Here is a 14393-nt window from a genome sequence, read left to right as displayed (position 1 = left end):
TGGATATGGAGAGATGGCTGGAATTTCCCAGGGAGTGTTTGTGCAGTCAAAATATTATGCCCACTAAAAAAAAAAAAGAGGTATGAACACGTTTGAATGAAATACATCTTAGATATGTGCACAAAATAACACAAAAAACTTTGCTTGAGATCTTCCAACCTCTGAAAAATATGTAAAAATCGTTAGAATCATTACGACGAACAGTTGACCTATTTTACCTACTTTTACAATAGAATTTTTTGCCACAATCATATTTGTAAACCACCAATCATTAAAAATATTTTCTTTTATGCTACAAGCCTTTTTCACCAATCTAAAAAAATTACCAGTTGCCGAGACATTCGAGTTATGGTGTATAAATGACATTTCCATGTAATTTAGTTTAAACTTCAAAGCTGAACACACTACAAAATTCCAGATCCAGCCAGCTTTAAGAGGATAGGACAAGTGTGGCATTATTTCAATCTGTCTTCTTTATACACTCCAATCTGCAATGATATACCAGAGCCACATTCCTTTAATATTAGGTCACTGACGAACGTTAGGCCTTGGGCTTCAAAACCTGACAAAACCTGTCATGCTGAAACAATTAATTACCTGCCCAGAGCTGTAAGCATTAGTGATACAGTTTGCAAAAAGTGTTCAACCCACTTCATCTAATCATATCTTTTTCCCCCCTCTTAAAATTATAACAATATTTGAATGCATTTTTTAAAAATACAAAGAACCAGAATGAAAGCTAGTTTGACTACACACTGAATTTAATTAACGTATCATATGAGAACCTGCATTTTAAATAACCCTGTTAAAACATGCACATGTTATAAAGCTGGATGATTTCCAATTAGCCTTGTAAGAAAATATCTGGAGAAGAAGCTGTTGTGCAGATTATAGGCTCAAAATGTAATAAAATTAGAGTGTGGAACAAAGATCACGTAAAAATATCACACACTTAAGTGATACTCTTATGTGTACAGAAAGTTATCTGAGCACATAAAGATGAATACACATTTATCACTTACTCTCCTGTTCTCTTTAGCACTGCAAAGTAACTGCCAGTGAGTCAGTTTGCTTCTTCCTGAGCATATATCCATCCACCTGCAAGGCTGTTGGTCCCTGTTTTTACCATCTACCAACATGTCTTCATTGACAATGGCCTCTCAGTATGAAAAACTAGATTCACAATGCAACAGGAGACTAATACATTTAGACACACCTTGTAAACTATTCAGAGAGAAAGTAAGTCTTTGGTTCCATGCTAATAACACATGTGATACAGTCAGATGTATGCACTGTCCATTAACGTAGCCACGGCCAGTTTAAGGAGTTAAAATGCATACAAGAAGTCCAGCTTCCCCAGCATGGCATGGGACCTGAGTCCTATTTACCACATGTTTAGAGCTAAAAGAACAGGTAACAGCAACAAGAAGCTAGGTGGCTGTTAGAAGATGGACTCATTTGATTTGCTGACCCATGAGGCATATTGCAAGTATCTTCTCACTGAGAAAATTCAGTTGCCTTAGCCAGAAGCAAGTCCAGAAATGAAACAGTAACCACTTGATAGGGATATGTAGATTATGCTAATGCATACAGTTGAGTAAATCAGTACAGGTGGTTTGAAGGCCAGATTGTATCCTTATTTTGACAGCTAACAGACAAACATTTATCATAAATCATTATTTGTAATTTATGTACATTTATGTACAAATGTACACCGTGGCGAGGAAGTGCAAGATGGTAAAAAGCATCTTGGCTCAAGATCCCAAGCAGAGAAGTTAAACCAAAGTCTTTGTATTTGTGAAGTGCTATGGAAAACATTATTTTACCATATCTGGAAGAACTTTTCACTGCTCTTTTTTCTAGACTAAGAACAGAAACACAGATTATGGATCACATTTGTTCCCTTCCTCAAGACTATGGAATACAGATGAAGTTTAACAGTCCTGCTGCGCAGAGAGAAAAACAGTGAAATTAGTACACCCATTCTGACAGTTTGAAAAGTATGACTGACTGATTCTGTAATGGCTCAACCTTCTGCATACCTTTGCATACAATATTATATAAAAGTATAAAAGTTTTCATTTTTACTTAACATTTAAACAAGTATGGGGCCAAAAAACCACGTCTGATTGTAAGCAGTTCCAACCCCTACGATTTTTTCGGTTTGCAAGAGGAATAACTGGCAGGGGAAAGCTGATTTGCGCTTTGTATTATTATCCTTATTTTCTGCTTTCACCTTAAGGATAAAATCTTTATTCACTTTGACTTTTTCCACATTACATATTTGTCCCAGTCTGATATTCTCAGAAGTTTAAAATTAGTTCATGCATTTCATCAAGACAAAATCATTATAACTGACTGAAATACTTGTAGTTCCCAAGTTTTTGACCGAGGATGCAGATGTTGGATGACAGGGAGAAGGGTAGCTTTTATTACCCCATTGAAAATCCATCCAGTTTGGCCCAATTGCAACTCGGAAAAACATAACCTTACATAAAAGCTTAGAAGTGTCTTACTGTAACAGGAAATTTGATTTTTAGAAATTGCCTCTTGGACTGACTGATTTTGCCCAGGACCAGCAGGCTGTAGATTTTCCTTGTGATTGTTGCTCCTTGTAGCTGGGACTACTGTCACTGGAACTTCAAAGCTAACAAATATAAAGAGGCAAGTTCATATGAAGTGGAAGATAGAAAGGATTAAGACCTGGAACAATCAAAAATTTCTCAATCCAATTACAACTTTGAAGTTTAGCAGATACGTACACTGAAAAGACATGGGGGCAACTCACTGAACCAGCTGAACTGACAAAGAAAAACCACCCAGTACACTTACGAATAGAATTGTTGAAAGTATTTTTCGATGCATCTTTCTGAGGAAATGTAGGTTTGGATTAGACTATGCAGACATGCCACTTCTTTCAGTGTTTTCTTAGCTATCTCTGTATTGGTTTGTTTCACACTGTGTCTTGTAAGAGTTAATGAGCTTCCAAACAATCCCCAAGAAGAAAAAACAGCCTTTTTTTTCCCCAGAAAGAACTAATTTGCTTCAGGAATATTCATGTAGCCCAGCAAAACTAGTTTCCTGACTTGATTTCTTCTGCAAAAAAGTAAGTTGGTAATGCATCAAAGATTAACTTGTAAAAACACTGGAGTAGAAATTGGGTTCATCTTCCTTTTAGATCTTATGCTTTTGTAAGAAAATGGAATAGTTATGAAAAAGGTTACCCATACTGAGAACTAACAAATGATACAATCTGCTTACCTTATCCTGGCTATGTGTTGCTGCACAGGCTGATGCTGAAAATGGTCAGGCCACTGATGGTGAAGGCAGAAGGATGGGGAGGGCTGAAGACAGCAGGCAGGCTGATATATGGGGGTGTGTTTTTGGCAAACAGATGCTGAATACTCAGTATGTGGCTGCATGCAGCACGAAGTCACAGGAGATGGTGCTGAGCTGCCAACCACTGAATGACATTCTTGCTTGTTATTATGGCTACTTAAAGAATGATGGTATGGACAAGGGTGGCAGCATTGCGACAACATCTGCTGAGTTCTTTGGTTGTCTAAAGGCAGAAAGGATGGTTTGATTGTACCATTAAGTTGCAGGCAGCCATTTGGACTTGCTTTTGTTCTTGGTGTTTCCTTGGATGGGAGCTGTTGGACCACGACATCTCCATCATTAGCTGCAACGATACCTGGGCCAGTAGCATTTGACAAGATGCTGCCATTGCTCAGAACCACAGAGTCACTGACATTGCTCATAGCCATGCTCCAAGTTCTTGATGGATATGCGGTGTTCCTGAAGAAACAAATAAAGCAAAGTTTACAGAGTTTTCAGATGCTCAGAAATAACTTCAGATTGAAATGAGTAAAGCTCCTCTCTCTTCTTCATCTTTCACAACACAGGGAAATAGAAAGGAGTCACACACACGCTGCCAGGAATGTTTTGAAAGGCTTTCATTTGTTTGACAAAAAGTTAAGAGCGAAGTTATGTAAATGCTCAGTGATTAAACCAAAGGATAAGTCAACTGAATAGACATTTGACAGTCTCTGGGTCATGCTAACAAGTAATGGTTGAGGTATATGGGAACAAGATCATTTTGCACAAGACAAAGTAATAGCCACTATTTATGAAAACAGATTTTGGTATAAACCATGTAACCATCCACACCTTGCACTGCAAATTGCCTGTGTGCTTTGAAAGCCAGCAGGAGACAGGACCACCCAGTTGAGATTGTTTAATAATCATTAATGTGCTGGTTTCAGTAACTCCCTTTCCTATCTCCAATTGCTATTGAAAATGAGGCATATTTTTATTTTTAAAGAAATTCTTTTGAAATGCCTTATTTAAATAAATCAAGCCACTTCAGCAGATATCTGTCAAAATTTCTGGATGACAGACAAGGTTTTCAGCAGAAGCTTAAAATGAACTCTTACAAATACTAAAAAGATAGAATACAACCACATGTTTTTCCCAAGCTTAAAAAAAATAATCCCAGGATTCAATTACTGCTTATTGAGAAGCTCCTGCTTCTGAGTGACACATATTCCAAAGGCAGTTAAGAAATGCGCTGTGTTGTAATCAAATGATATTAAAGATTTTCTTCTAAAGTCTTGTCTTTTTCAAGCAGAATGTAAATAAGTGAAAACTAAAACTGGAAAGGTGACTGAGGAGCTTGGCTCAAAATCAAAACTTGTCTGAGGTGCTTGCAGCAGCCCATTTCCCCCCATGCTAACTATAAACGTGTGTTAATAAGATTTGAAAATAAATTGGAGAGGATTATTTTGATAAATAACATGAAAGGTCAAACATCACACTTAGATAAGAATTTGTTTCCCAAGTTACATGGGGGGGGGGGGGGGGGAGAAGGAGGAGAAAGAGGAAGAAAGAACACTAATTATGTACTATTTAGAAGACTACATCAACACTTGCTTAAAACACAGAATCAGTTAATTACAACTGCTTTGGCTAACTTAGTGTTACCTTTTTAATACTGAATTTAATCGACAACATTCCAAGTCCAAATTGCAAGGCTTGCATTACAGACACTGAACTTTGCAGACAGACACAACATACAGATTAAGACAGATAAGCAAGGAAGTTTCTAACTTGTTTTCTTCCCCAATACCTTTGCTGAGTGCTCAGAGAGCTAAGCCTGCCCAGCCAGCTGAGCTATTTAATTGCCTGAATGCTAATTCTGAGCAGAAAGTGCTTTGCAGAGTGGAATGCTACCCCCGGCAGCTCCCCCACGCAGCATCTCCCCCAGACATTGCTAAATCCTTCACTTCTGAAACAAAAATTAATCCTCTGCTATTTGTTCTAGATCATGTGCAGAGCCAGATGCCGGGGGAAATCACTTTCATTTAGATAACCACTCAGAACAGGAGAATATGCTGCTCGACGAGCATATTTTTTCCAGCCTCCAATTCCACACATTCCTGCTGGGTACCCCCTCCCCTGGCTCAGGCAAGTCCAGCTCATGGAGGAGTTTTGGCTGAGCACAGAGAGTAAATTCAAGTGGCTGGCTAAACTTCGTTTCAGCCTGAAGAGACATATTAGTTACATGAAATACCACTGTGTTTGAACAGTCTGGATTTCTCTCGCACTGTAGGCAGCTTCAAAGCCTGCTGAAGTGGACAGAGAGCTGGACATCAAGGCAGAGAAAGCTCCTCTCGAGGCGTCTGGCAGCATTTTAGATAGGCTGCACGGTGACGTTGTTACATTTCTAAGTTAGTTTGACATGTCCATATCATCACTTGAAACTGCTGAACACTGATCAAAGTTACTGTCCTGCAGACTACTGTAATAACTGAAAATAAGGTATGGAGACACTGAAAATATTTAGCCCTTCAAGACAGACGCACCATCCCTCTGCTTTAAACCCAGGACATCTGCAGCGAGCACCAACTGAGATAACAGAACATCATTTTTAGTAGCTGTTTCAAATCAATTTATAAAGGAAACCTCACATTTACGCACAAGGCACACATGTGCCAAACAGAGATGCAAGCTAGCCCGCACCCATAGAAGCTGGGCAATCCCTGCACAGACACGCTGTCTTGGGACCTTCTGTGTATCTGTGCCCCTTGTGAACACCGACATGGGAATTACAACTTTCATTCCAGAGAGCCCAGCAGCCTCCATTTAATATGATCAAAGATAAAATACTTTCTTTTCAACAGATGTAATATCTACCTGCATGCCTTTCAGTTTAAATACAATTTTCAGAAAGACACTTTAGAAACTAGTAAATTCAAAGAAAAGCCAAAGAACATCATCATCAATACCACAACATATAATTCTGCCATTGTTCTTCTATTGAACAGGCTATTCATGAACTATTTCAAGCTATAAAAAAGTTAAGAGATCAAGCTGATTCTTTATTCCTAAGCATTGAGAAACTATTGAGTTCTGGCCATTTTAGTGGAGTCTTTGAGCAAGGCAATGGAAGCACCTGCTTACCTTGAAGCTCTTTCAATGCCATATTACAGTAAGACTACTTTGCATGCTTAAGGTAGCCATCTGACTAAATATCTTAGTCATAGCTAAGAAGAACTGGGACTCAAACCTAGAATATGAGTTGGGCATTTGGTTTGGTAGCTTTTCTTTTTTTAAACAAATGTAAGATGGTTGATGTCACTTGACAAGTCTAATGTTATCTGAGTTTTGTTTCACTCATGTTTGAGGGTATTAAAAAATACGCACTATGGTACTTCATTTGTGTTATACTCTATACAAGCAGGTGCAACTCCACTGACAGCAAAACTCCACCTGCAGCTGTCACACCAAAATATATCCTTAGATTATATTATCTCTCTGCTGTATTTTGTCTCCTCTGCCACAACTGCAGTGACTGGGAACTTACTGAGAGATATAATAATGGTCCAAGGAAACAGTTAACTGAGAATCCCTCCTTTAGAGCATGCACAAATAAGCCATTTAAAATGCAAGAAGTAAAAGCACAGTGAGATTTTACAGACATGGGGAAACAAAGAACCTGCTCCTCACGAAAGAAAAAATAAATCTAAAAATAAGAATATTTGAAAACAAGGTCTTTCAGAATTCTGAATTCTTCCGATGCTGAAGTTTATTTTTGCTGCATTCCTCAGACTGCTTTAGGATTTGGTATTCTCCAACAGAGTGGGGTTTTCAGACTTACACCAATTTACATCTGAAGGCTTTGAAGCAGTGGACAGGTATTCTGAATGAGGTTGTAGATAATGCAGGTTTTAATATTGGCAGCCCTACTTAACAAAAGATTAAACACAATTAGAAAAAGTGTTAACCTACATGTTTAATCACACTTAGGTATCCACCTCTAGCTGGACACAAGGTATTTTAAACATTAATATCTCTTTAGAAATTAAGCCAGCTGGACTGCTAAGGAAAGAAAACTAAAATTATCTTTAATTACTACATGCTTGATAACAGTAACTGCTAAGAAAGCACTTAAGCCATGCAGCTCAAAACAACAGCTTGGAAGAATGTCATATCTGGGAAGTACCACGGTCTGTAGAGGCAATGTTACTTAGTGACAGTTTTATGGAGTAATCCCTCTATTATTTGTGGAGCTAACAATGAACACAGCTTACCCAGCAGACATCTGCCATCTGCATTGCAAGCCCTTCAGGAAATAAAGTAATGCTGTCCCACACTGAAACTATGTAGGATTTGGTGTTCCCTAACTAGCATGTTCTTTTTAGACTTGGATTAAGTTCACCTGTTCCTTTGGCTGCAACTGAAAGAATTTTTCTTTGCTTTAAAGTTTTTTTAAAAAAGAAAAAAAAAAAACCAGACTTAAAAAAACATTGGTTCAACAAATCCCATCTGGACTCATAATGCCTGCAATTGAGAATGATAGAAGTGCAAACTCAAGAGGGAATGATGTAGTGGAAATTCAGTATAACCTAGTATATTAGTACAGATAATTTATAGATCTTTAGAAGATGACAGAGAACAGCTAAATGTTGAGGGTTGTTTTAACCATATAAGAAAAAAAAAATTCCCAAAATCTGTACCTTGCATTAAAACAAAACTAAACTGGTTATAAAACTTTACATTTTTCATTTAAGGTAGGACAAAACTCAAATTTCATTTAAAAGTTATCTAAAGCCTTTAGCTGTAGTCAGCATTGCACCACCCAGCCAACTGAATCCGTCCAGGTTTTCTGTACCTTGCAAACCTGTCAGCTACAAAGCATCATGGTTCTGAGATGAACATGATGTCTGGAGTAACAAAAACATCTTTTCACGTCAAAAGTTCACCTAAAACAGTTGGATTCTAAAAGCAGTGCATTCTTGAAATAAGCAACATTTAACAATCCCAATGCTACCTATTAAGTCTCCTTCCAGACGAGATATTATAATGGCTTTGTCACCTCTTAAGACGCTAAAGTTTTTCAATATGGCAAATGGGTTACATGGTCTCAATCTGTAAACTCAGTTAAATCCTCTCCAGACTTCATTTGCTGTGCCAGCCAGTGCACAGCCACTCTTAAGGAGGGTTTTCTCCTCCTTCACATCACCAAAATTCCTTGTATCTTTCTTTTTTCTCAGTGCTCCCAGGAGTAGCAGGTGGTGCCTGGTGTTTGATACGGGGTTTTATGGGAGACGTCTAGTTATCTACCACTGCAATGGTCTTTAGCAAGTCAAACAGCTTTTTAATGTTTTATGGTTGTTGATCTCCATTTTGGCGCTCAGCTAGACATTTTTCAAATTCTCTAGCTCTTACTCCTATGCGTTCATATGTGGTGCTTGGTTTCTCTCAATACCCTGATTCTTGCTTTTTCATTTCAGCTGTTAACCACTAGGTCTTCCCTGAAAAGCTTTCACTATGCAAAATACAGACGCCTACTAGAACAAGACTTCCCTGTCCTTTCCCCTTCTTTTTCAGGTATTTAAAGTACATTTTAAATATAAAAATGTCACCTTCAAGAAGATCCTCTAGTTCTTATTTCATCAGCACACAGGTTTACCTGAGGTATTAATGCAACTGCTTCACTTTGAGGATTGATACAATGTAGCTCCTATTTTTGAGAAATGCCATTACAGTTGGTTCATTTTCTGCACAGTCTATAAACACCCATTTTCTCAACTGATGTCGCCCTATTAACAGGCAGATTTTCAGCTAAGTACTTGTACCACGCAGTAGTAGTTAGAAGACAATCAGGAAGCAGAAGAGGTTTGCAGAAGGGAAACTTCCCCTCCTCCATTTTGTACCAAGTGTTTTAAGAGCCAACTAGCCCTCCCATCCCTCTCCGCAGCCCAAGAGGTTGAGAAGCTGTCCCATCCTGGACCTGAGACACCACGAGCTCATTTCCTGCGTCCCAGGCTGGCTCGGGAATTGCAGCTCCTGTGACAGGGAGTTTCCAGAAGTCACCGTGCCAGGACCACAGCTCATGCTACAGATGGACACTAGCGAATCAGTGGTGCCAAGCTGGCACACGAACTGACCCACCAGCGACAGCTGTGGGGTGAGGGAGCTGGGAAAGGCCTCAGAGGGTGGGAAAAATGGTATTCTTCAGAACTTCAGAAATAGATTTTGCTTTGCTTTCAAGCTAAAGTTACTCCTCTTAGTACGAACTGTGCAACAATAGCAGACCATTTACAGAAATCATATGCAGGGCTTCGACTAAAGAAATCAATTGCAGTGCTTTAACTACAAAGTCTTTTTAAAGACAGAATTCACAATAAATATAACTAAACTGTAGACAGAAACAACAACTAGGAATCCTGAAAATTCTCTTCCAGAAGTTTTGTATGACCTAAAATGTTATTAATAATTAAGCATATATACGTAGGGGAAATGGAAAAAATGTATTAAGAAAATCCAAAAAAGCTTCAAATATGCTGAGTTTGGAAAGAGAAACAGCTACAAGCAGAAATGACTGGAACAAAACATACTACTACAAGAAAAAAATATGTGTAGTTCTGGAAAGCAGGTATACACTTCAGCACAGTTTAAGAGCATGGAAAGCTATTAAAAAAAAAAACCCCAAACATTACAACTGCAACACTGTCATCACACTAAATCTTATTTACACAACTTACTGACTTTCCACTACCATATGAAAGACATTTAAGTTTTTGTAATTGCAAATATTCTGCTCCAAAATAGCTCTAATCCTGCCTACACAGAAGGGGAGGGGGGGGGGACAACACACCAAAATCTGTCTCTTTCTGGGTGTAAAAGGAGTTACTTGCATTGGAAGTTCCACAGGTTTTTACTTCACCATGCCATGGGATTAACATTTAAATTATTACAGCTGTGAAGGGACACAAAAGCAATACTCTTTAGGATACAGCTCCAGCTATACCTACTATCATCCTGACTATATTAGTGTTACATAAGAGGTTAAGAACTCTCTCTACCATCTGTTTAGAATAATTTTTTTTTTGGTTTTCTGTCCAAATTTAAAAGCTATATTTGAACATCTTTAAAGAATCTCTTACTAATAATAGCATTTTTTCTTCATATTTTAATAGAACCACTAACATAATTTTATAACTACTGTACATTAACCAAGCAAACCACTTGGTGAGAACGCCAGGGCACAGCAGGCAGGTATACATCGCAGTCACACCTATTTGATAAACACAGAGCATTCTTTGCATTTAGCTACAGAAAATACAGCAAAGCAGTTTTACGCTAGCAGTCCAACAATAATTTTCTTCGAAAGCTAAACATGTGAGAACTGATTTTTTTTCCGCTTCATTTCCCCAGCGTACGCTGGTTTTAAGCCTCCCATTTGCTGAGCCGCGCTCTGAAGGCCAAATGATAACCTCATATACCACTTTTATAATAGCGCATCTGTTGAGGTAGCTGGATCTCGAGTCGGGGGGAGGTGTGTTTTTCTTTCTCAACAGGCTCTTCAGCGCTAGCAGGGTCCTGTTCTAAACTCTCCAGCATTTCTAATCCAGCTGTAGTCTTTTACAAGCCCAGGAGGCTACTTGCATTACAAGCAGCGTTGCAGCGTAGATAAACTGAAGGTACACAATGGTCTTAGCTAAACCTACATCCTCGCGCTCTCCGAAAGCCCGAGTTGTTTGAGCTGTAACCTAAGATACACCACGGGACCGCGCGGGCAGATGTGAAGCAATCCCACATAACACGCTCCCCGACGCTTACCAGAGCCCAGCCAGAGAAGATTAGCAGTAAGGGGATCGCAGCCCTCTCTCGATCCAGGTATCGCCCCGCAGATGCCCGGGGAGAGCCGCGCCCGTTTCGCCGCTCGCCCCAACAGTGGCCCGGAGCGGGGAGCGCACAGCCGAGCCGAGCCGAGCCGAGCCCGCCCCTCCCCGCGGCAGGTCAGGGAGCTGGCACCGACCCGCCGGCTCCTCCCTGCTCCTGCGGGGGCCCCGGGGCCGCTCCCCGCCCTTGGTCCCAGCCCCCTTTGATCTGGTTTGGTTAAGGCGGACCTGGCGGGGAGAGCCGCGCTCTGGCGCTCGGCCTGCCCGCGCCCGCCGGGCTGCGGGACCTGCGGCGGCGGGCGCCCGCCTCCCCTTTTGGCTTCGACACACTCGCTGCTGTGGAAAGCACAAGCGGCACCACCTTGCCCCCGGCCTTTCTGAAAGGGAAAAGAGCTCAGGAAGGCGGGACACTGAAAACAGCACCGAGGGGCACGTGTTTTTCAAACTCGCTTCACCCTCATCGGCTCCTGGCAATGCCTTGTCTCCCAGCCCCAAGCTCTCACGTCATCCTTGGGTTGTCAGGCATTTCTTACAAAATACCTCTGTGTGGCTACAAATCTCTGACACTTCTTCAACAACAAAAAAATTGTCATGGAAAAGCAGGGCTTATCCCTCACCCGATTTTAAGATATTTGTACCTGAAATGCCTTTTGAGCTTCCTTCATATCTGAGCACTTGAGGATCTGGTAGTCCAAAAGTAAACATCTCCATATACTCCTCAGATATATTTTTTTTTTTTAAAACAGACTTTATAAATGCAAATTGAATTATTACAGACTATTAATGCAGAAAGCTGAGAACTCCATGAGCGGAGAAGATAGCCTGGTCACTAACAAGTCAAAATGAAAAAACAGAGATTGCCAGATTCTGGGGATATTTAAACTCTCAACTAAAGGACCTCAAGAATAAAGCAGCAGGTCATGTATAGAAAGACCTCAGTATTCAGGTGGGGAACACTGTACTCACTCGATTCCCAGAGCTGTATTATGAAGAACTCTTTCAAATACTAAGGGAAATGCTACAAGCCAGTCCCAACCTGCTCTCCAAGGTTATGCTCAAACTAACTACTAAACCTCACGTGCTCACAAGCCTCCTGTTTGGGGAGGTCACTCCTGGTTTTTCATCAGCTCTGGGTATCTCGGATGCAAACCACAGAAGGGGCATCTATAAACCAGTCCCGCTGCCACTCCAGAGCAGATCACAGTCCACCTGGGACTGGCTTTTTAGCAGAGCTCTCTTTCCCCTCTGCTGATAAACAGGAGCTCTGATTTCAGAGTCAAGTTGAACTGGTTGTAGCAAAAGGAATTTCCCATCCACAAGCACCTTTACTCTTTGTAAAGAAAAAAAAAAAAAAAAAAAAGTCTTACCAAAAGAAACACTGGGGCCCAATTTCCCTCAGTGTGACCTCAGAATTATGCATCCTAACTCTGGTCCAAGTTTTTATGCAAAGCAGCTCTTCTTGCTCACTGGATCTGGTCTTCAACAGGTGGTGAGAGCCTGTGCTGCTTCCCCACTTCTAAGGGGAAACTTTTTAAGTCAATGTTCCTTGCCTTTCTCACTTAGCTTCAATTGGAAAATTTCACTGGCATCAGCTGCCCTTGTCTCTACCTCCCACACACATCAGCATCCTGTCTAGAACATCATTTTTCTAACATTAATGGATTGTCTAATAGAAAACTTGCTTTCCGTCCAATGTAGAGCCATTTGGTGCTAATGATCCAGGATGCTTCTTGTACAAGAAACTCAGATGTATTTATTGAAAAAAATAGTGATACTACAAAGCAGATAAACCACAATTCAAAATGGAAGTAGGACTACAATACGGTATTCACTTTCTGAATATCTGAAATGCATAATACATGCCCAGAAATGTCACAAGAATAATCTCAAAGCTACTTTTCCAAAGTCACAAAACTGTAAATATTTTTGAAAAACCTGTCTACTAATAAAAGTATTTCTTAAATATGTAAATATTACTGTATATCAGCTCACTGCAGATACACTTGTATTTGCTAGCTACCTCAAAGATGTGACAAGAGGCACATAATTCCTCACTGCTTTGATATCTAGGAGGAAAAGTACTATAAACATCTGAAGGATTACAATGTGTTAAAACTCTTAGATTACACGTACTGCACAAAAGAGTGTCACTGTATCTTAGGACACCAACTTACTGCAGATACTTTGTTCTCATGGACAATAGTAAAATGCATGTATAATGTCTGTTCATAGGTTATGCTTAATAAAATGATTCCTGTGCAAACTGTATTTAAATACTGTAGCGTATATTTGAATTATAGGCTTGTGGTCAATTATTGCCTTTACAGTATCTGAAAAGCAAACTCAGCACTGTGAGTGCTGAGAAACCTTCCTCCCACGCTACGCTCTTACCCGCGCAGAGCCTTAATTGTCCAACATCCCCCCGGCACACTCCTGGGTTTGACATCTCCATCATACAGCCTTTAACACCCCCTTCTGCACTATATTCAACTCTGAATGTTGCTACTTATCCCACTGTTCATCTCCAGCGGTATCAGACAAATGCTGACTTCATTTGTGATTAGGAAATAAAACTGAGCTCTGCAGCATATGGAGTGCACGTACAGGAAAACTGGGGGAAGGTAGAAAAGGATGGAAGAATTTAGATCGATTCAAGGCAGATCAGGGATGTCAAATCTGATCTGTGGAGGCCTGGAGAAGATAAATGAGTAACACACTGTTCTATCCACCACCTGGAAATGCATATATGCAGAGAATCTGCAGGAGATCTGCACTGCTAAGTCAGCCTTGGTTTAAGTCAATACAATCCTCGATCCATCAGGAAGTTCTACCTACTTATGGATCTGTCAATACATTTTACAAGTGACAGAATTTCTATCATAAATAAAATGAACTTTCAGAGCTTCACTATGCATTAAAGAGAGAATAAGCAGAACAAAATTTTACAGTTATGCCATCTTGAAGATTAATTATTATTTTTATAATTCACAGATTACTTAAAAATCTGTGATTTGAACTTCAAGCCCTTGAAGACAGACAGGCTTCTCTGGGCAAACAAAAGTACTTTGCATGTTCTGATCAAAGAAAAATCCTTTAAACTTAGAAAAACAGGCAAACCATCTCTTATCATAACATCATGATAAGCAGCTTCTTTTTACTGAGATTTTAAAATAACATTTTTTGTAGTATGCTTAACAAATAAAA

The 14393-nt window shown here is 39.9% G+C and overlaps 1 protein-coding gene across 21 annotated transcripts in view; it reads right to left on the bottom strand.

Moving 5' to 3' along the window:
* Positions 1–14393, bottom strand: part of DISP1 (dispatched RND transporter family member 1) — a 96345-nt gene that overhangs the window by 31830 nt on the left and 50122 nt on the right. For 18 of the 21 annotated variants that reach the window (XM_074863810.1, XM_074863804.1, XM_074863790.1 and 15 more), the window contains one exon: positions 3262–3798. The exons of 1 other annotated variant lie outside the window; for it this stretch is intronic. In XM_074863810.1, coding sequence (XP_074719911.1) covers positions 3262–3767 — 506 coding nt within the window. In that variant the 5' untranslated portion in view covers positions 3768–3798. Of the gene's footprint in view, positions 1–3261; positions 3799–7159; positions 7223–11127; positions 11275–14393 lie in introns of those variants that run through there. 2 more of the 21 variants (XM_074863808.1, XM_074863812.1) reach the window with 2 other exon arrangements.

This window comes from Strix uralensis, chromosome 3 (genome assembly GCF_047716275.1).
Source record: "Strix uralensis isolate ZFMK-TIS-50842 chromosome 3, bStrUra1, whole genome shotgun sequence".
NCBI classification, from domain to species: domain Eukaryota; kingdom Metazoa; phylum Chordata; class Aves; order Strigiformes; family Strigidae; genus Strix; species Strix uralensis.
The sequence above is the reverse complement of the archived record's forward strand: the minus strand, read 5'-3'. Positions and strand labels throughout refer to the sequence as shown.